Genomic DNA, 22728 nt, shown 5'->3' with positions numbered 1-22728 from the left:
CACTTTCTCTTCCGGGCTTGGTGTCACCGCGAAAGGGCTCCCCGCTTGGCAAGGAGGCAGGAAGGCGAGCAGGCCTGGGCAGAGAGAGACTGAATGAGTGACCGACCGAGCGAGAAAGACGATCCCGCGGGAGAAGGAGGGTGAGCTTGGACGAGGCAAGGGCGCCTCTGAGCATGGACAGAGCGCCTCGGGAGAGTCGTGCGTGTTTGTGGAGGCGGCTTTATAGCCCTTTGGCTCTTCCACACAGCCCTATATCCCAGAATATCAAGACAGAAAATCCCACAATATTTGCTTTGCACTGGATTATCTGAGTCCACACTGCCTTATATTCCAGTTCAAAGCAGATAATGTGGGATTTTACTCAGCTGTGTGGAAGGGCCCCCGAGTCACTCCACACTGTCATATATTCCAGTTCAAAGCAGATACTGTGGGATACATCCGGCCCCCCAAGGGCATTTACCTGGCCCCTGTCCTAAACTTTAGACTTAGAGTTGACCTAAGTCTACCTGGTCTTTGGAGGTCTTTTTGCTTACCTATGGTCTTATGAGATCGTCTAGATCAGGGGTCTTCAAACTTTTAAAGCAGAGGGCCGGTCCACAACCCTTCAAACTGTGGAGGGGCCGAATTATCATTTGTGAAAAAAAAATGAACAAATTCCTATGCACACCGCACACGTCTTATTTGTAGTGCAAAACAGCGACAACAATAAAAGAACAATACAATATTTAAAAATGAAAACAATTGTAACCAACATAAACCTATCAGGATTTCAATTATCCCTCCCTGATAACTTGATATTGCTTTGCACCTTGGCCTGGATCTTTTGACCCAAATCGGGATTTTAATATTATTGTGTATATTGACTTTTATGACTGTTTTTAATCATGTTGAAGTTTTACTGCTCGGTTTAATGTTTTATCTGATTTGTGCTGTCGTGTCTGGGCATGGCCCCATGTAAGCCGCCCCGAGTCCCTCCGGGGAGATGGGGCGGGATATAAGAATAGAATTATTATTATTATTAAGTGTGGGCCTGATTCTGGCCAATGAGACAGTCAAGTTAATTAGGATTGTTATTGTTGTCTGTCTTCAAGTCATTTCGGACTTTGGGCGAGCCTAAGTCTAAAATTATTTATTTATGCATTTACTACATTTATTTACTACATTTATATCCAACCCTTCTCACCCCGAAGGGGACTCAGAGCAGCTGTATGTACATACAATATATTATTAGCATAGCACAATATTAGCATTATATATTACTATATTGAATTATACCACTATACTGTAATATTATATGTAATATATAACATATAATTAATATTATTATATGGTATTATTATTAGTATTATATTGTATATCATTATAATATTATTATCAGTATGTATATACAATATATTATATTATTTAAAATGATATAAAATATTTTATTATAAAACTGACCTTGGAGGGCCACATCCGGCCCCTGGGCCTTAGTTTGGGGACCCCTGGTCTAGATGGTCTTTGAAGGTCTCTGTGCTTAGCTATGGCCTTATGAGACCATCTAGATGGCTTTTGGAGGTCACTTTCCTTACCTATGGTCCTATGAGACCGTCTAGATGGTCTTTGAGAGTCCCTTTCCTTACTTATGGTTTTATGAGATTGTCTAGATGGCCTTTGGGGGGCCCTTTCCTTCTCTATGGTCTTATGAAACCATTAGATGATCTTTGAGGATCCCTTTCCTTATCTATGGCCTTCTGATGGCCTGATGAGATCATCTAGATGGCCTTTGAGGGCCTCTTTCCTTACCTATGGTCTTATGAGACCGTCTAGATGGTCTTTGGAGGTCTCTTTGCTTACCTATAGTCTTATGAGATAGACTAGATTAGGGGTCCCCAAACTAAGGCCCATGGGCCAGATGCAGCCCTCCAAGGTCATTGACCTGGCCTTTGTCCTAAACTTTAGACTTCAGGTTGACCTAAGTCTGAAATTACTTGAAGGCACACAACAACAACAATCTTAATTTTCGACTATTTCATCATAGTCCGGCCTCCTAACAGTCTGAGGGACTGTGAATCGGCCCTCCACCTAAAAAGTTTGAGGATCCCTGTTCTAGGTTATATGACTGTGTGGAAGGGCCCCTAGGGACACCTTTCCCCCCAGATAACTCTTTCAGGAGTGAATTTCCCTTTCAAGGGTAAAGTTTTCCCCTGACGTTAAGTCCAGTTGTGACCGACTCTGGGAGTTGGTGCTCATCTCCATTTCTAAGCCGAAGAGCTGGCGTTGTCCGTAGACACCTCCAAGGTCATGTGGCCGGCATGACTGCATGGAGCGCTGTTACCTTCACGCCAGAGCGGTACCTATTATTCTACTCACATTTTCATGTTTTCGAACTACTAGGTTGGCAGGGGCTAACAGCGGGCGCTCATTCCCCTCTTGGGATTTGAACCTGGGACCTTTCGGTCTACAAGTTCAGCAGCTCAGCGCTTTAACAGCATTGTGCAATTGCACAATGACAAATAAAGCTATTCTGATTTCTCACTTCCTGTTGTCTCACCCCTGTTCCTAACTATGAGTTGTTTGCAAACTGGATGCTTTAATTCGAGGACTGCCTGTAATACAGTTTGACACCACTTTTAACTGCCATGGCTCAGTGGTATTTCAGAGCCCTTCCCCATAGCCCTATATCCCAAAATATCAAGGCAGAAAATCCCACAATATTTGCTATGAAGTGGATTATCTATGTCCACACTGCCATATATTCCAGTTATTAGCAGAAAATGTGGGATTTTATTCAGCTGTGTGGAAGGGGCCTTAATAATTGGAGATCCAGTTTAGCAGACCCCCCAGCCTGCTTGGGCTGAAGAGGCTAAAGAGCATGTAAAACTACAACTTCTGGGATTCCACATCATGAATCCACGGTGGCTAAAGTGGTGCCAAACTGCATCAGTGTCAATTCAGTGCCAAGAAAACCCCGGGATGGAGGCTCTATAAGTCAGAAAAGGCTTGAAGGAAAGCAAAAGCTAGTTCTACTCTGTAAAATGAATGCAGTTTGGCACCATTTAACCACCATGTCTCAATGCAGTGGGCTCCTGGGAGTTGTAATTTTGCAAGGTCTTTAGCCTTCTTTGCCAAGGAGTTCGGGTGCTTCGCCCAATTATAAATCCCAAGATTCTATAGTATTGAGTCATGGCAGTTAAAATGATGTCATGCTGCTTTAATTCTGCAAAGATGTATCCAAACAGCAACAGATTTTGTTCACTGGGATGACTTTTGTGGACTTCCTTATTCATGGATTTGATCCAAAGGGTTTTCTCAGTTTGGGTCCTTCAGTGTAACTACGTATGGCCTTGCTTGTTTGTAATTTGGGTACTGCCTGTATAGTGGCTTTCCTAAATGTATTTTTTCCACATGAGATGAAGCACTGCACAATTTTGCAGTTGAGGTCTGACGTATTTAGGGGACAACAGGTTAGGGTAGGTTACTTTATCCCAACCTATTGTGGGATGCTTACACCTGCTGTTGATGTTGTTCCTTCTTTTGCTTTTTTCTTTTGCATAAAAATGTATTCGAATGTATTTATAAAAAAGTGATATTATAGGGAAATGAATCACCATGAAGATCCCATTATATTTTGCTGTATTCTCAAATGCAAGTTACAAAATGGTAACCTTTCCTTTGTTGTCCTCTTGAATCTAGTTCTTGCCTAGAAGTACGTGATCAAGGAATGCAGTAACTACAAATCTGCACTTCCTCCTTTAATCAAAATGAATGAATTGAGGCTTCTTCAGAGTGAGTCACCTGCAGCTGGATTTGATGGGATCATATCAGATCTCGAAAGTGGAGGTTTCCCTAAAAGAGGACATAAGATGAGAACGCTTAGCCCTGAAGAAGCTGAAAGACTGGCCAAAGACCCGGTTGTAGTTTCTGATTTCAAGCAACAGAAGCTTGAGAAAGAAGCACAAAGAAATTGGGACTTGTTTTACAAAAGGAACAGCACAAATTTTTTCAAGGATAGACACTGGACGACAAGAGAGTTTGAAGAACTGAAAGCCTGCCGTGAAGTGAGTTTCACTTTCCAGAGAGGGCTTTACTGCCCAGTCACCCCAGAATTTGGAAGTAACTTGTACCAAGTAAATGCATTACCTATAGAGCACTGCATTGGCAGTGTCTTTACTTGGAAAAGTAACCTTGCTGACTGCTGCAGCGTTGCTTTTTGGAGAAACCTGTGTTATTTCATTTTACTGATTTGAGGAGATTTATCATCAGAGATTTATGATCATTTTTTACCTTTTTTGTGCATTACAAAGTGCATTTTTAATTTTTTAAAAAAATATTTTTCAAAAATTAAATAAAATGTAACTAACCAGTAATAAATAACAATTAGGCACACGTTATTTCCAAAAAAAAAAAAACCCCAACAGCACTAGCAAATTACTTTTCAAAAGTACAGTAGAGTCTCACTTATCCAAGCCTCGCTTATTCAAGGTTCTGGATTATCCAAGCCATTTTTGTAGTCAATGTTTTCAATATATTGTGATATTTTGGTGCTAAATTCGTAAATACAGTCATTACAACATAACATTACTGCGTATTGAACTGTTTCTTCTGTCAAATTTGTTGTATAACATGATGTTTTGGTGCTTAATTTGTAAAATCATAACCTAATTTGATGTTTAATAGGCTTTTCCTTAATCCCTTTTTATTATCCAAGATATTCGCTTATCCAAGGTTCTGCCGGCCTGTTTAGCTTGGATAAGTGAGACTCTACTGTAACTTGTACCAAGTAAATACATTACCTATAGAACACTGCATAAGTAGTGTTTTTACTTGGAAAAGTAACCTTGCTGACTGCTGCACCGTTGGTTTTTTGGAGAAATCTGTGTTATTTCATTCTAAAATACTGTTTTGAGGAGATTTATCATCAGAGATGTATGATCATTTTTTATCTTTTTTGTGCATTGCAAAATGCATTTTTAATTTTTTAAAAAACATTTTTTTAAAAAATTAAATAAAATGTAACTAATCAGTAATAAATAATAGGCACACATTATTTTTTAAAAAAACAACAACAACAACCCAACAGCACTAGCAAATTACTTTTCATTGTTGTCAAGGCATCAAATAGCTGCCTTTTTATGTAAAGCCGCCTTGAGTCCCCTCCAGGGGTAGAGAAAGGCAGGATAGAAATATTGTAAATAAATAAATAAATAACATTCCAAGTTCTAGATCATCTTCTCTGAAGGGTCCAAATGCTATCATATGTAACTATTCTGTGATTGTTAGTCGCTTCTGCTACCTTTTTGTTTTACTAGAAAAAGATCTGTTATGGAGGGAAAAAGTGAAATCTTTTCAGCACTAGAAACTTCCAAGTGTTTTTAGACCACAATTCCCAGGCTTAAGGAAAGCTGAGAATTGTAGTCCAACGGCACACAGAATGATCCATAATTCCCACCTCAATCTTGGAAGCATCTCAAGTTAGAGCTACTATAGAAGTGTTTTGTTGGAAGACTGTAGGCAATTGTAGTTTTATCCTTTGATGTAATTTTTTTTGTGGCTTTAGGCAAAAGAGATACACTTCACTTATCCAATGATGCAGCAGTTGCACTTTCTATGATGAGATGTGGTGCAGCAACCCTTCATATATGTATTTTTAGGTCTGTCAGTCACTAGCTTTTTACTCAGAAGTCCCGCTGTCGTAAACTTAATTGTGTTCTAGTCCAACCACATCTGTAAGACACAAGATTGCCAATGGGTCATATATTTCCTTTCAGCAAAGTTGTGGAACATACCTTGGTTCAAAGATAGAGAAGTTTGTGATGACATATCATACCTTTTCTTTCCACCATCTCTGTATAAAAATACATTTGAGCTAGTGTTGTTTTACAGTTGTTGCAGCATAAATAAGTTTTAGAAATATTTTTCTGTTAGGAGGACAGCAGTCATGCTTCAGGTGCTTCCAGTATAAATTAATAAATGCCTTTGAAAGTGTCTAATGCTAAAAACAAGATAAGTGAATTTGATAAGGCCTTGGAAATGGACCACTAAGAGCCACTCAAACCCCACCAATGCTTTCTGAGTGAAAAATTGTATATAGGGATACAATTAAATTATTTCAGTTGAGTTCAATGAAGCTAGCAAAGTTTGGCTAAAAAAATGTCCTCAACAGATTTCATCACATTCTTTTTTTCATAGCAGTCAACCTAGACTCAGTCAAGAGGTAGATAAGGAAATATTCTCTTGTATTAATCTAGTTCATTCTCATGTTGGGTGTGTAAAGAGATTCTTTGCATTGCAAGGCTGCAATATTTTAGCACTATTTGTAAGTACAGTGCAGTTAATTGGTAACTGGGTCAGCATTGTTGAATAATAGAGTAGACGGATCTGAGGTTGGATTTGCATATAACTTAGCCATCTTTTTAAAAGAAAAAACTTCCATACTACACATACTAACACTCTGGAACATATAAATCTAACTTGAATTATTTGCCTGGTGTTTTAATTTTTATTAAAATATTCTTTGTGTCGTTGATAAGTCTCCAACCCAAAACCTAACTTCCTTTAAAGGTTGTCTCCATTGCATTCAGCAACTGAGTGGAGCCCCCAGTGGTGCAGTGGATTAAACTCTTGTGCTGGCAGGACTGATGACTTGAAGGTTGGGTTGCTGACCTGAAGGTTGCCAGTTCAAATCCAACCCAGGGAGAGCTCGGATGAGCTCCATCTATCAGCTCCAGCTCCATGCGGGGACATGGGAGAAGCCTACCACAAGCATGGTAAAAACATCAAAACATCTGGGTATCCCCTGGGCAGCGTCCTTGCAGACGGCCAGTTCTCTCACACCAGAAGCGACTTGCAGTTTCTCAAGTCTCTCCACACACACACACACACACACAAAAGCAATTGAATGCATCATATGGCACAACATTTTAGTAGGTATTTATTTCTGGCCTTAACTGTAGAATAGTGTTGAAATTTGAATCACTTTGGACTTTCAATCTGAAAAAGTGTTGGTGTTTCATGGCAGAAGGATTTCTATTGCTTTGCAAGGATGTAACAGATGTGATTATTTGTCTATCATACAGTTTGATGATCAGAAACTGACAATTCTTGAAGCAGGCTGTGGTGTTGGGAACTGTTTGTTTCCACTTTTAGAAGAGGATTTGAATATCTTTGCTTATGCCTGTGATTTCTCTCCACGAGCCGTGGAATATGTAAAGGTTAGTAAAATAATTCATTTTCTTAGATCAAGCTTTATTGCACTGCACTACTGCAACCTGACACTTCTTGTCCAGCCTTTATCCATCATCTTACTGCTGATGCTACTAAAAAAAATAAAACCAGAGATTCATAGAATCATAGACAGGGTCATGGAATAAATGGAATAGAAAATTGAATCCAGCCTTGTCATAGTAACATGACCCTTTCTGTGGATTTGGAACTCAACAAATCAAAATGATTGAAAAATGAAAACCTGAGTGTTTGGTTCAAAATGTTCCTCATCTAAGGCAAATATTTTCATTTCACAGCAAAACCCTTTGTACGATCCTCAGAGATGCAAAGTGTTCCAGTGTGACCTTACCAAAGATGACCTTTTGGAAAATGTACCACCAGATTCTGTAGACGTTGCAACATTGATATTTGTTCTTTCTGCCATTCATCCAGAGAAGATGCATTTAGTTTTGTGCAATATTTATAAGGTAACTCTTAAATAATAATCAAAATATTGTCCTCAGGAATAATAAAGATGTTTATGACTAGCATTGTAAAACAGCCTTTCATCCCCAAAATAAATTTTTTTAATCTTTTCTAAAAATATAAATATTTGAAATAACTGAGTATCTTGTGACCCAAAATGTTCCATATATTTTTGTTTGGTACTTCCTTCTGTTCTGTAAGATCCAGATAACTTACCTATTACATTTTATCTGTCAGGTATTAAAGCCAGGCAAATGTGTGCTGTTCAGAGATTATGGTCTCTATGATCATGCAATGCTGAGGTTTAAGTCTGCTAACAAGCTTGGTGAAAACTTCTATGTAAGACAAGATGGAACCAGATCATATTTCTTCTCAGATGGTGAGTTCACCGGCCCTCACCTTTTTTTTACCATTTGTTTCTTTGCTAGAATTTGTTTGTGTGCTTTGCTTTTTTGTTTTTGTTTTGTTAGGAATAAATCAGTGGATTCAGTAGTCATCTGTTTATCATTAGGTGATGTGTATCCATCACTCCTTGGATCCATTTCTAATATCCTCAAAGGGCTCCATGGATGTCCTCATTTTACTTCAGAAAGATCTTTCCTATTTACCTGCAATTTTTAAACTTCAAGAATCTTAACTGTAGTGCCTTAGCTCTCCCCTCTTTTTTTGCCTTATTTTCATCTTCAGCAATTTTAGTATCAGTGCCTTGAAAAAACCCTTTCCAATCTTCTAGCACTTAATTTCCTGTTGAATTATGGTAGGCCCTCATTTTTTGTTTCTAGGAAACACTGTCTGGAATGTTTAAATGATTACTACAACTTTGGTGACAATATTCTCAAATTTTGAAATATCACCTACCATATTTCAGTGAATTTTGCTCGTCGTTTCCCTTTTAGGTTTGGAACCCCTTCCTTTTGAATGTTTTATGTGAAACTCATCATTTGAACTTGGGTAACAACCAAAAATATACTTCCAGATTTTGAGCTGTCTGCCACAATTTTGTGATGAATTATGGCAGCCTCCCCTTCTTTGTGTCTTATGAAATCTCCCATTTGGAATTTTGACCTTGTTTAAACCTGAAAACAAGGCGCTACAACTTAGATGAGTTTTAAAAAAGAAACTTTGTCATGTTTACAGATGTCCACCTTGGTTTCCTAATAAGTTACAGTTAGTTACATTTTTGTTTTGACCCACTTTTTGCACAAGCAACTTGAATCTGAGCACTGCAACTGGGCTGCCAACCAGAATCTCAAAATTCTGAGGCATCTAGTAATGTGTTCTGATGAATTATGACTACCAGAGACAGGCAGGCATTTTTAATGTTAATTTAATATTATAGATTTACTGTATATACTCGAGTATAAGCCTAGTTTTTCATACCTTTTTTTAAGACTGAAAAAGCCCCCCTCGGCTTATACTCAGGTGAGGGTCCTGGTTGGCTAATATTTGGGTCAGCTTATACTCAAGAATATATGGTACATTTATTATTTTTCTCTATTATTATTGGTATTATTACATTTATTATTTTTCTCTATTATTGTTGCTACTATTACATTTATTTTACTCTATTTTTATTATTATTAATACATTTATTATTTCACTCTGATCTTATTATTATAATTATTGTATTTATTATTTTACTCTATTTATTATTACTTGTATTATTTTCCTGCATTTATTATTATTATTATTATTATTATTATATGTATTATTTTACTCTTTTATTATTAAAAGGATACATACGCATATTTACATTGAAGAAGATGAGAATAATGATTTGATCAGAGTTGGACAGTCTTATCTTAAATTTGAGCTTTATGTAAATATTCAGAAATATTTAAACTGCCGATGCCTCAATTAATGTAATTTTATTGGTATTTATTTTTATTTCTGAAATTTGCCACCCTTGGCTTATACTGGAGTCAACGTTTTCCCAGGTTTTTTTGTGGTAAAATGAGGTGCCTCGGCTTATATTCGGGTCGGCTTATACTCGAGTATATACGGTATATTTTGTACGGTGCTTTAGTGTGTTTGGACATAAACCTATCCTTAGGTGACCATTTCTATCAGCAGGTGTGTATTCCACAAAAGCGTAGCTGAATGTCTAGGGCTAGCACTGGCAGTGTTTCATAACACAAGAAAAGCCCTCATGAATCAGATCAAGAGTCAATCAAATGGAATTCGGAAACCTGCTTAGCAGAGAGTGTATGTGTGAATACAGACATATAGACTGGGGCTCCAGAGATCCAGGATATGGTTAAATAATTCTTGTAGAATTGGTACTTATATACCAAATGCTTTAAGTTGAAGGTTATGGAAATGTTCCTACATTTTGGGGAGACCACTTACCAAATTTGGATCCCTGCTTCGCTCATGTAAACTTCAACTTGTTAAGAATTAGAGAAAAAAAGTACTGTATTATCTACAAAATGTGTAAATTGTTCAGCATATAAAAGGTGCCATCTGATAGCAAAAAAGCTGCCCATGGACTTTGTCTCTAGTTTTGTGCTCAGGAGGGCAGAGAAGCATGTGACCTAGTTTTGTGCACAAAGGGGTCCCTTGATAGGTTTTGCCCTCAATTCTTCTCTGTTTTTGTTCAGGAGCAGTCACTAAAAAACTCCCTGCTGCATCTTCATCCTCTTTTCTTTCCAAGGCGTAAACATTCTATTTTGTTATTTCCCAGCTTCATCCCTCTGTGTGTGAGTGTGTCAAATGCAACATGACTACCAAATTTTACATGTTCTAGTGGAGCATTGACTTAGACTGATATTGTTTTCTACCCCTTTTGGTTACTTGCTACAATACTATTTGTGAAAAGAATAAGACAAAAGATTAGGCTGCTTAGCTGGGTCCAATTTGCTCAGATGAGCAAGTGCTGCTGTAGGAGCATCATAGGCAGAAACAAGAGTAAATTCCATAAATTCCTGCCTTTAGGAGCAAATGGGAGGAGCAACCCAAACATATAGGATGTTAACCCCTAACTACTGGAAAATAACACAGGTAAGGCCAACGTTCCTTTCTACATACCTCCGTAGAAAGGAGCCTCCGGTGGCCTAGGGGATAAAAGCCTCATGACTTGAAGGTTGGGTTGCTGGCCTGAAAGCTGCCAGGTTTGAATACCACCCGGGTCAGTGCGGATGAGCTCCCTCTATCAGCTCCAGCTCCATGCGGGGACATGAGAGATGCCTCAAGGATGGTAAAACATCAAAACATCCGGGCATCCCCTGGGCAACGTCGTTGCAGACGGCCATTTCTCTCACTCCAGAAGCAACTCCGGTTGCTCCTGACACGGAAAAAAAACCCCTCCATATTAAAATACAAAGGCTTTTAAATGTTTCATTTGATAAGAGCAACCTGATTATTGAGAATTTCTTCCATTTCATACTTTTGTCCCTTTACATTTCTCGTTTTTCTTTCTTCCCATCAGATTTCTTGGCGGAACTTTTCCTGTCTGCAGGCTACAAGCAAGTAGTCAATGAATATGTGCTCCGAGAAACTGTGAACAAAAAGGAAGGCTTGTGTGTGCCAAGGGTTTTTCTCCAAAGTAAATTTCAGAAGCCTCACAAGGAAACATGATTTTTGCTAATTCCTGACGTTGGTGGAACATTTGGACATTAAATATGCCTTTCTTGTTTTGAAAATGAGCCTAACCTCTTGCAGGTTCATAAGCATTCCTTGGATGCAACCATAGAAATAATATCAGAAGTTTTTTTCTTCTGTTTTAAGTTAACTGCATATTTTGTTTGAACCCCCAAAACTGTGGTAATCTTAAATATGGTCATGGACACCAAGCTAATTTTATAAACTGTTATTTGAACTTGTAACATTTCTACTGTATTTAATTGAGACTGACTATGGTTTATCTACATTTGGATGACATAAATCAATAGGAGTTCAGATAAAACAACCAAAAATTCCATATTGCTATTTACAAATGATGTCGGCCCACATGATCCAAGAAGAAACCATAGTTTAACATTATACAAGTTTAACATTATACGAACATTATTCAGATTCGTATCTGAATCAATGCAATATATAAACAACATGGAAGAGTGTTTCCTTTTCATTATCACAAAAACTAGTATACTGGAATGATTTGGTTCAACAAATCTCTTTTTTAAAAACTTTAAAATAGTATATTTTAAAACTGTGTTTGTTTTTTTAAGTTCTTCAAGAATAAGAACAAATGTTCAGGTGTATTGCTATTTCCTTAAAGTTCATTTTTACCATATTTATTTATTTATTTATTTATTTACTACATTTATATCCCGCCCTTCTCACCCCGAAGGGGACTCAGCGGCTTACAAATTAAATTTACATACAATATTATATAATTAGCATAGTACAATACTGGCAATAAATTACTCTATTGTACTATATCAATATATTGTAATACTAGCTGTGCCCGGCCACGCGTTGCTGTGGCTTAGTCTGGTGTTGGTCGGTCTACATTAGGTTGTATTTATGCTGTGACCTCCACCCTTCTTTATACTCACATTAGTAGTAGTATTTGAAGTCTGTTACCGTCTTCAATTTTTGTGTTGATTGATAATTGCTTGAGATCCCTGTTGTCTTTGATTTGTTGTTAATTGTAATGTCTGATTCTGTTGAGTGCGGTTTATATTTTTATTGTGGTACAATAGTCTTTTTTTTTGTTTTGCATGTGTAGGTGTTTATTATTGTTGTTGTTGTTGTGGTCATGAAGGTTGGATAAGTTAGATGCTACTGTATTGTTTTTTGGAGGCCCAGTGTAGCACTGACTGGCCTCTCAGCCTCAGTGCCTGGCTGTTTCTTGCCTGTGATGGTGTTGATTCTTATTGTTGTTGTTGTTGTCATTGTTATTATTGTAATTGTTTTTTTGGAGGCCAAGTGTGAATGTAGGGATTGGGGAGGTGGATGAGTTGTGTTGTCAAATTTTGTATTTGTTATAGTCACAATGCGTTGTTGTGAGTTTTGTGGGTCCGGATTGTGGTTTTGTGGTGTGGTTGTGTTGTTACAACTGAGAGGCAAGGCTTTTGTGTTGTGTTGCCAAGTTTTGTATTTCTGGGGTGTTTAGTTGTGTGCCAAGTTTTGTATTTCTGGGGCGTTTAGTTGTGTTGTTATAGTCACGATGCATTGTTGTGAGTTTTGTGGGTCCGGATTGTGCTTTTCTGGTGTAGTTGTGTTGTTACAATCGGGAGGGAATGTTTTTGTGTTGTGTTGCCAAGTTTCGTATTTCTGGGGCGTTTAGTTGTGTTGTTATAGTCATGATGCGTTGTTGTGAGTTTTGTGGGTCCAGTGTGGTTTTGTGGTGTGGTTGTGTTGTTACAACTGGGAGGCAAGGCTTTTGCATTGTTCTGCCAAGTTTTGTATTTCTGGGGCGTTTAGTTGTGTTGTTATAATCATGATACGTTATTGTGAGTTTTGTGGGTCCGGATTGTGGTTTTGTGGTGTAGTTGTGTTGTTACAACCGGGAGAAAAGGCTTTTGTGTTGTGTTGTCAAGTTTCGTATTTCTGGGGCGTTTAGTTGTGTTGTTATAGTCACAATGCATTGTTGTGAGTTTTGTGGGTCCGGATTGTGGTTTTGTGGTGTGGTTGTGTTGTTACAACCGGGAGGCAAGGTTTTTGCGTTGTGTTGTCAAGTTTTATATTTCTGGGGCTTTTAGTTGTGTGCCAAGTTTCGTATTTCTGGGACGTTTAGTTGTGTTGTTATAGTCATGATGCATTGTTGTGAGTTTTGTGGGTCCAGATTGTGGTTTTGTGGTGTGGTTGTGTTGTTACAACCGGGAGAAAAGGCTTTTGTGTTGTGTTGTTAAGTTTTATATTTCTGGGGCGTTTAGTTGTGTGCCAAGTTTCGTATTTCTGGGACGTTTAGTTGTGTTGTTATAGTCATGATGCATTGTTGTGAGTTTTGTGGGTCCAGATTGTGGTTTTGTGGTTGTTACAACCGGGAGAAAAGGCTTTTGTGTTGTGTTGTTAAGTTTTATATTTCTGGGGCGTTTAGTTGTGTGCCAAGTTTCGTATTTCTGGGACGTTTAGTTGTGTTGTTATAGTCATGATGCATTGTTGTGAGTTTTGTGGGTCCAGATTGTGGTTTTGTGGTTGTTACAACCGGGAGAAAAGGCTTTTGTGTTGTGTTGTTAAGTTTTATATTTCTGGGGCGTTTAGTTGTGTGCCAAGTTTCGTATTTCTGGGGCATTTAGTTGTGTTGTTATAGTCACGATGCGTTGTTGTGAGTTTTATGGGTCCGGATTGTGGTTTTGTGGTGTGGTTGTGTTGTTACAACCTGGAGGGAAGGCTTTTGCATCGTGTTGCCAAGTTTCGTATTTCTGGGGCGTTTAGTTGTGTTGTTATAGTCATGATGCGTTGTTGTGAGTTTTGTGGGTCCTGTGTGGTTTTGTGGTGTGGTTGTGTTGTTACAACTGGGAGGCAAGGCTTTTGCATTGTGTTGCCAAGTTTTGTATTTCTGGGGCGTTTAGTTGTGTTGTTATCGCATGATGCGTTGTTGTGAGTTTTGTGGGTCTGGATTGTGGTTTTGTGGTGTGGTTGTGTTGTTGTAACCTGGAGGCAAGCCTTTTGCATTGTGTTGCCAAATTTCGTATTTCTGGGATGTTTAGTTTTGTTGTTATAGTCACTGCGCAAACAACTTTATCATTTTATATATATAGATTATTAGTAATATTACATATAAAATATAATATATAATTAATATTATATTGTATTATTAGTATTAAATCGTATTACAATATAATATTATGAATTTTATATGTATATACAATACGTTATGAATTCTAAATGCATTTTGGTTATTTCAACCTGCCTTGAGGGTGCTAGACTTTCTGTGATAGGTACCACATAACCATCTGTTAGTTGTTCTGCTGTTAGATCTGATATTCTGAAGATGTAAACGGAGGAAAAGGTCACATCCCCAAATGTACCAGAGTCTCCAAGAGTGACCCGAGACTTTTCTGGCCTTTGTGCTAAGGTGCACACCATGTTCTTCTGAAATACACGTCATTTTGTGGCACATTGAGGTCTTTCTTATGATAGTCTTTCTTGTGATAGCAAGTTAACCAAGGGGCGTTTCACCATGTTTATGCGTGTCCCTGCGTCTTTTTAGGCTCGAGGTTTTTTTTTATAAAAAACAAACAAATAGGAAGTAACTTCTGGGTCATATCCCACTGACTTTTCCTGGGTCAAGAATAGTTCTGAGGGCTAAAGATGTGGTGAAAATGTACCCAAACCTTCTAAACAGTATTTGGGAGCAATTAAAAATCGGCTTTAAAAAGTGCCACAACACCAACATTAAAAAAGATTTGTATTTAATTAATAGAGGGTGGAACAAGGAGGAACAAAGCATGACATATTATTGGCAATCAAAATGCAAGGAAGTCAAGTCTAAAGTTATTTTACATATGCACCACCAACATTTATTTTCAATAGACACATTTGTTGAAATGAGAAAGCTAAATATCCTACCTCCAAAGTTAATTAGTAAAAAAGTGAATAAGGCTGAATTCTTAAGACAGAGGAATTTGCCCAGAGAATTGCTGGTTCATTTTGTTTTATCCCAGACTCACAATTTGGTTCTACGGATACATTGCTAGAACAAGTTGATAATTGATGGTCCACAGCAGATCTTAGGGTTCTTGTGTGTTTTCTGGGCTGTATGGCCATGTCCCAGAAGCATTCTCTCCTGATGTTTCACCCACATCTATGGCAGGCATCCTCATGAGGTATATACTTCACAACCTCTGAGGATGCCTGCCATAGATGTGGGCAAAAAGTCAGGAGAGAATGCTTCTGGGACATGGCCATACAGCCTGGAAAACACACACCAACCCTGTGGTTTCGGCCATGAAAACCTTCGACAACACACAGCAGATCTTGTTTAACAAGAGAGAACTAATTATCCTTTTCATGAAAGTTAATAAATATAAAAATGAAAAAGTGAGTGCAAAAACGATTAAATGGTTTTATTTTACATTAATGTTAGGCAGTTCTTCCATTTGTCATCTGTACTTTAATGGTCTATAATGGGGACCCACACATCTTCTACACGTTCGCCTAATAAAGGCAGTTCATAGACTTGTGCCAAATAAATCCATGAATGTCAGAGGCATGTCCTGACCCTCACCTCTGAAAAACATCTTACATTGTTGTGATGACATTCTCCTTTATTCATTAGGTGGCGCCACATACCAAGCTTTGGTATCCTTAATTCAGTAGAGCAAAGCCAATGAAATGTTCATGCATCTCTCCGAATAAGTAAACTGGCTTCCCTATCCACTATCCCCCCTGTAAATTGTATAAGTTGACTCTTTATTTCTAATCTCTTTTATTTGATGGAGGCGGGCGCATGAGTATTTGACGCAATGGTCCTTGATTTAAGCGGCTGGGATAGAGGAAGAGAAAAAAATTATTCCCAATATTTTTTTGATCCTTCAGTCATGAAGAAATGATTTTATCAAGTAGGAAAAGAGGAATGAATGTTTCTAAGGTTACTTTATGGGGAATAATGACTAAGGTTAGTGGGAAATAGCATAACTCCCATGTTTGAATGCTCCTGCAGGTATAACTGATTTTAATGTTTAATGTTTTTAATGTTTAATGTTTTCAATGCTTTAATGTTTGTGTATATTTATAATTATTTTAAGGAGCCCCAGTGGCGAAGTGCGTTAAAGCACTGAGCTGGAGACCAAAAGGTCCCAGGTTCAAATCCCGGGAGTGGCGTGATTGGCCTCTGTTAGCTCCAGCTCCTGCCAACCTAGCAGTTCGGAAACATGCCAATGTGAGTAGATCAATAGGTACCGCTTCGGTGGGAAGGTAACGGCGCTCCATGCAGTCAGGCTGGCAACATGACCTTGGAGGTATCTATGGACAATGCCGGCTCTTCGGCTTAGAAATGGAGATGAGCACCACACCCCAGAGTCAAACATGACTGGACTTAACGTCATGGGAAAACCTTTTTACCTTTTATAATTATTTTATGTCGCAGCATGGAATACTTGCCGTATATACTGTATATACTCGAGTATAAGCCTAGTATTTCAGCCCTTTTTTTAAGACTGAAAAAGCCCCCCTCGGCGTATACTCGGGTGAGGGTCCTGGCTGGCTTATATTTGGGTCAGCTTATACTCGAGAATATATGGTACATTTATTATTTTTCTCTATTATTATTTGTATTATTACATTTATTATTTCACTCTGATCTTCTTCTTCTTCTTCTTCTTCTTCTTATAGCATTTATTATTTTAGGAACCCCGGTGGCGAAGTGCGTTAAAGCGCTGAGCTGCTGAACTTGCAGACCGAAAGGTCCCAGGTTCAAATCCCGGGAGCGGCTTGAGCGCCCGCTATTAGCTCCAGCTCCTGCCAACCTAGTAGTTCGAAAACATGCAAATGTGAGTAGATCAATAAGTACCGCTCCGGTGGGAAGGTAACGGCGCTTCATGCAGTCATGCCGGCCACATGACCTTGGAGGTGTCTACGGCTTAGAAATGGAGATGAGCACCAACCCCCAGAGTCGGTCATGACTGGACTTAACGTCAGGGGAAAGCTTTACCTTTACCTTTATTATTTTACTCTATTTATTATTACATGTTAAATATTAATAATATTAATTATTAATAATATTTATATTATATTGTATTATTAATACAATATAATAATATTAATTATATATTTTAAATTACATGTAATATTGTTAATAATATTACAATATATAGATATAGTACAATATGGTAATTTATTGCCATTACTGTGCTATGCTAATAATATAATATTGTATGTAAATTTAATTTGTAAGCCGCTCTCAGTCCCCTTCGGGGTGAGAAGGGCGGGATATAAATGTATTAAATAAATAAATAATAAATTACATGTATTATTTTCCTGTATTATTTATTATTATTATTATTATTATTACATGTATTATTTTACTCTATTATTATTAAAAGGATACATAAGCACATTTACATTGAAGAAGATGAGAATAATGATTTGATCAGAGTTGGACAGTCTTATCTTAAATTATGTAAACATTCAAAAACATTTAACCTACTGATGCCTCAAGTAATTTTATTGGTATCTATTTTTATTTCTGAAATTTACCACCTTTGGCTTATACTGGAGTCAATGTTTTCCCAGTTTTTTTGTGGTAAAATTAGGTGCCTCGGCTTATATTTGGGTCGGCTTATACTCAAGTATATACGGTATGTTGTGCTCTGCCCTGAGTCCATTCAGGGTGAGAAGGGCGGAATATAAATATTTTAAACAAACAAACAAACAAATATGCAGAGTTTTTCACAGGCATGGAAGCATTCAATTGCGCTTCTACCTGCATGCCAGCCAAAGTGGTATTCTCCCAGAAGAAGAACTTGGAAAAGTTACTCTTTGGAACTACAGTTCCTAAAACTCCGTAACTCGTTTGCTATTGTTGCTATGTGTCTTTGATTACATTATGATTTGCTATGATCCTATCAGAAGAATTTCTAGGAAAAAAATTCAAACAGATTTCCTATGGCTTTTCTAATTCTGAGAGAGTTTGTGTAACGAAGTGTGATTTTTTTAGTTTACAGATGTCATGTTTGATTGCGTTTTATAAGGGTCAATATTTCAGTTACTCTGCACTCATGAGTTGGTTGCCATGGAGAAGTGGGTGGAGCCAACTGCCTTTTGGTGGAGAAGTGCAGGTTTGGAAAAAAAAGCAGGTAGTCTGTGCCCTGATGAGGTACAGTGAAGACTGACCCTCAGTTGAAGGGATCAGGGAGATTCAAATGCTTATTTTTGAGTCAATTTAAAATAAGTTTGGTGACTTATTTTAAGGTAGTCTGTGCCCTGATGAGGTACAGTGAAGACTGACCCTGAGTTGAAGGGATCAGGGAGACTCAAATTTTTATTTTTGAGTCAATTTAAAATAAGTTTGGTGACTTATTTTAGGGTAGTCTGTCTCCTGATGAGGAATAGATAATCTGTGATTGTAATTCATAGGGTGACTGCAGTTTAGAGCAGTAAAGAAAGAAGTGACATTTTAAGAAGTTTGAAACACCTCATTCTAGCTTTGCAACTGTTAACCAAAGTGCCTCTAAAGAGAAAGTTACTATAACCATTGTTATTGTTCTTTTAAACATCTCAGCTTCTGTCATATATATATTACCATCAAAAACAAAAAAGAAGAAAGAAGAAAAACAACAATTAAAAGGTCTCCTCTCTAAGTAGCTAGTGGCTATATCTTCCCATATTGGTGGCAAGCGTGGATAATCCCCTTTACATCTGGTGACCGCATTATAAACATCTTTGCAATTGGTGGCAGCGGTTATAATATAATAATATAAATTAAATAAATATCTGACGTCTCTTCTCCGCAGTATGTTTTGTCCAAATCAAGCAGTAGGTTTCAGTGGGTTGTTGTGTGTTTTCCGGGCTGTATGGCCATGTTCCTGAAGCATTCTCTTCTGACGTTTTGCCCACATCTATGGCAGGCATCCTCAGAGTTTGTGAGGTATATTGGAAAAAACTAAGCAAGGAAGGTTTATATATCTGTGAAGGGTCCAGAGTGGGAGAAGGAACTCTTGTCTGTTGGAGGCAAGTGTGAATGTTTTAATTAATCACCTTGATTAGCATTAATGAGTTTCAGTGGCTGGGGATTTGAATCCTGGTCTTCGGAGTCCTATTCCAATAGTTAAACTATTATTCCATGTTGACTGTCTTGTATTTTAACTTTACATGTAGAGTAATTCTTTTTGGAAAAACCGAGCTGCACTTACTAGAGAATGAATATGCACACTTGGACTGGGGAATGAAATGTATGGGTGGTAGTGATCTATCAATGCTCTTTTGAGTCTTTAACATGATGCAGCCCCATTTTTTCCAGAGTTTTTCTTCCTGCCTGTTGTCACGGTAGGAATCCCATGTCTTGGAAAAACAATGCCAGGTTCTAAATGTCAAAAGGCAGATGCTTTGTAATTAGGACAATCCAGCTATAGTCCATATGCAAGCCATGATGGCCCATTTATTTTCTATAAAGTACCAGATTCACAGTGTTACCCTTAAATTGGTACAAGTCAATGCTCAGGCCTGCTCTCAGCAATTACATCAAAGCATAATTACAGTCATTTGGAAAATTAAATTCTCTTCTACTGAACTCTGCAGTATCCAATCTCACTAGCATAGAAAGCTGTGCTCAGTGTTTGATGAACAACGGAGCTAGCTGTGCACACCTGGATGCCAATTAGGCACAAATCTTCCATGTGAAAGAAAGAGATATATACAAATGAAAGAGTGGCAGAGATTGCCCACTGGAACAAAATCTATCTTCTCACAACTTCAGTCTGCACTATGCATTGCTTTGTAGTAATAGGGGCCTTTGTCTCCCAAGGTTTCTGTTGATGAGCTCAGTATGGAACTGGAAATTAACTGATTCAGCGTGATTTGGGCTGGCCTTATCATGTGATGACACAGGAGAAAAATAGGATTTCATATTTTCTGAATAGGCTAGCTGACTAGGTTATGGGCCAGGCTTAGCACAGCAGGCTAAACTACGAGCTGCAGAAAATTCCTGCTGATCGAAAGGTCAGCAGTTTGAGCCCGAATCGAGGTGAGCACCCGCCATTAGCCTCAGTTCCCTGCCCACCTAGCAGATCAAAGTAGAAATGTGAGTAGATAAATAGGTACTGCTTTTAGCAGGGAGGTAATAAAAGCACCCTTAAGGATATCAGCCATCTACGGAAATAAGATGGAAATGCCTTTGCCTCTCTCTGTGTATTGCATATCCTTGTTAATTGTATAACAGCATTGAATGCTTGCCATATGTGTATTCTGTAATCTGCCCTGAGCCCCCTCTGGGAGATAGAGCGGAATATAAATTATTATTATTATTATTATTATTATTATTATTATTATTATTATTATTATTTTATTATGACACAGCAAACAAGATAGATATGCTGAATTTCGTATCACAAAATCACAACAAGCAGGAGCTATTTTTAATTTTTAATTGACGGGTGCTCACCCGCCACAGGCTGGCCTCGAACTCATGACCTCTTGGTCAGAGTGATTTATTGCAGTAGGCTGCTCACCAGCCTGTGCCACAGCCCGGCCCCATTAACTATAAGTATCCTGTTTGTACATATTTTGGATGCTCTGCTGTTTTGGGGCAGTTTTCCCTAATACATAGAAAGTCCTAACACCACGACAACGACGACTACGACTACTACTAAAATGCCATTATTTTGTTTTGTTTTTTAAAATTATTTTTATTGCTTTTCAAGTGTTATTTTACAGCTAAAGCAAGGAAAACAATTCAGTGGGGGATGAGGTTGGGTAAGGTAGGGGAAAGGGATGGGTAGAGAATATAGGAAGAAGGAGGGAAGAAAGAAGTAAAGTAAGAAAGAAAAAGGGGGAAAAAATTTAAAAAGGAAGGAAGATTTCCTTTTGTCCTCCTAAGGAGTTATATTTTCGTGGTTTCCAGTGTCCATTTCAATGTCCAGTTGACCTTTTCATAGTTATTATCTTTCATACTTCAGATAACTCAATTGTAAATATGTTTCCATTCTTATGTATAAAGTCTTTGAAGCTTGGCCAATCTGTTCTTATCTTTGCATCTCTTAACTTCTTTGTTAAAATGTCCATTTGTATCAGGTCTAGTAATTTCAAGATCCATTCATTTATAGAGGGTATCTTATTTTGTTTCCATACTTTAGCTAGGACTATCCTGGCAGCAGCACCCATTAGGAAAAGCATTCTATCCTGATTTTAATCCATTTTTCCAATTGTAATGCCTAAAAGGTACGTTTCAGGCTTTAATGGAAATTTTATTTGTAATATTTTTTGGGTTGTGTCATGTATCTTGTTCCAATATTTTTGTGTTTATAAAATTTTTATTAATAAAGAGAAAAAGATTTATATACATAAAAAGTAGGGGAACAATTTAAGGTATAGGAAGTAGGAAAAAGGAGAGAAAAAGGAAAATGTATATAGAAAGATAATATATACAAGGAAAGTGTGGGAACAATATGTGTATAGGAAAGCAGGAAAAATAGCTAAAGAAAATAAAAAAAAATAGAAAATATATACGGGAATTCAGTGACTTCCGCTCTTACTCTTCCTGTTAAAAAAAAATAACACCTTGGTACTATCAATGTCAAAGCTAATAGTTTCTTTCCCACTTGTATCTTTAAAGTTTCTCAAGATAATCTTCTAAAGGTGACCAATCTTTTTTTTCATTCCTCTGCCATTGTTTTCTTTTAATAAAAAAGTTAGTTTATCCATATCTTTTATATCCATTATTTTAATAATCCAATCATTTATATTTGGGGTCGTATTCAACTTCCAACCTCTAGCAAATACTATTCTCGCTGCTGTTGATAAGAAAGTGAACAATTTGTCCATATTTGGGTCTGCGAATAGTCCCAGATCAAATATTCCCACAGTTCTGAAGCCATTACGCAGACCACTTTATATATACAGTAGAGTCTCCCTTATCCAACACTCGCTTATCCAACGTTCTGGATTATCCAACGCATTTTTGTAGTCAATATTTTCAATATATCATGATATTTTGGTGCTAAATTCGTAAATACAGTAATTACTACATAGCAGTACTGCGTATTGAACTACTTTTTCTGCCAAATTTGTTGTATAACATGATGTTTTGGTGCTTCATTTGTAAAATCATAACCTAATCTGATGTTTAATAGGCTTTTCCTTAATCTCTCCTTATTATCCAACATACTCGGTTATCCAACATTCTGCCGGCCCGTTTATGTTGGATAAGTGAGACTCTACTGTACTGAAATACCAATATTAAATTATTTAATTGCGTTTAATGAATACCCTCCGGGATATTATTTACTCAGTCTTTAGTGCCTTTTTAGTTACTCATTTAATCCCACAGGTATTCTTCACATCACGTTTCTAAGGAAGGAAAAGCCTTAAAAGTACATTATATAGCTTCTGTTAATTTCTCCGAGTTATTCTTCTTCCTTCCTTATCGGATTCAATCTTTCACCTTAATTTTATTCGGTTTTGGCCAATCTTATATTTTATAAAATTCTTCTTTTCTTCTTATCCTCTTAA

General features: G+C 37.5%; 1 protein-coding gene across 2 annotated transcripts; it reads left to right on the top strand.

The window, feature by feature from the left end:
• The first annotated feature begins 1 nt into the window (after position 1).
• On the top strand, positions 2 to 14686 carry mettl6 (methyltransferase 6, tRNA N3-cytidine). Of its 2 annotated transcripts, XM_003222192.3 has the most exons (6): positions 2 to 140; positions 3676 to 4040; positions 7059 to 7193; positions 7503 to 7673; positions 7909 to 8050; positions 11099 to 14686. In XM_003222192.3, exons 2-6 carry the CDS (start codon positions 3744 to 3746, stop codon positions 11245 to 11247), a joined length of 894 nt encoding a protein of 297 aa, XP_003222240.1. In that variant the 5' UTR covers positions 2 to 140; positions 3676 to 3743; the 3' UTR covers positions 11248 to 14686. The 2 variants fall into 2 exon arrangements, with proteins under 2 accessions (XP_003222240.1, XP_016849885.1); XM_016994396.2 differs by lacking the exon at positions 7059 to 7193.
• The last annotated feature ends 8042 nt before the right edge of the window (positions 14687 to 22728 follow it).

This window comes from Anolis carolinensis, chromosome 6 (assembly GCF_035594765.1).
Source record: "Anolis carolinensis isolate JA03-04 chromosome 6, rAnoCar3.1.pri, whole genome shotgun sequence".
In the NCBI taxonomy this organism is placed as follows: Eukaryota; Metazoa; Chordata; class Lepidosauria; order Squamata; family Dactyloidae; genus Anolis; species Anolis carolinensis.
This window is presented reverse-complemented; position numbering and strand designations above follow the sequence as displayed.

Excerpts from the sequence above, each read along its gene's own strand:
- mettl6 (XM_003222192.3), top strand. The coding sequence starts at position 3,744 with ATGAATGAATTGAGGCTTCTTCAGAGTGAGTCACCTGCAGCTGGATTT. Across the intron at positions 7,194-7,502 it reads GAGCCGTGGAATATGTAAAG|CAAAACCCTTTGTACGATCC; the intron begins GTTAGTAAAATA and ends TTCATTTCACAG. Across the intron at positions 7,674-7,908 it reads TTTTGTGCAATATTTATAAG|GTATTAAAGCCAGGCAAATG; the intron begins GTAACTCTTAAA and ends TTTATCTGTCAG.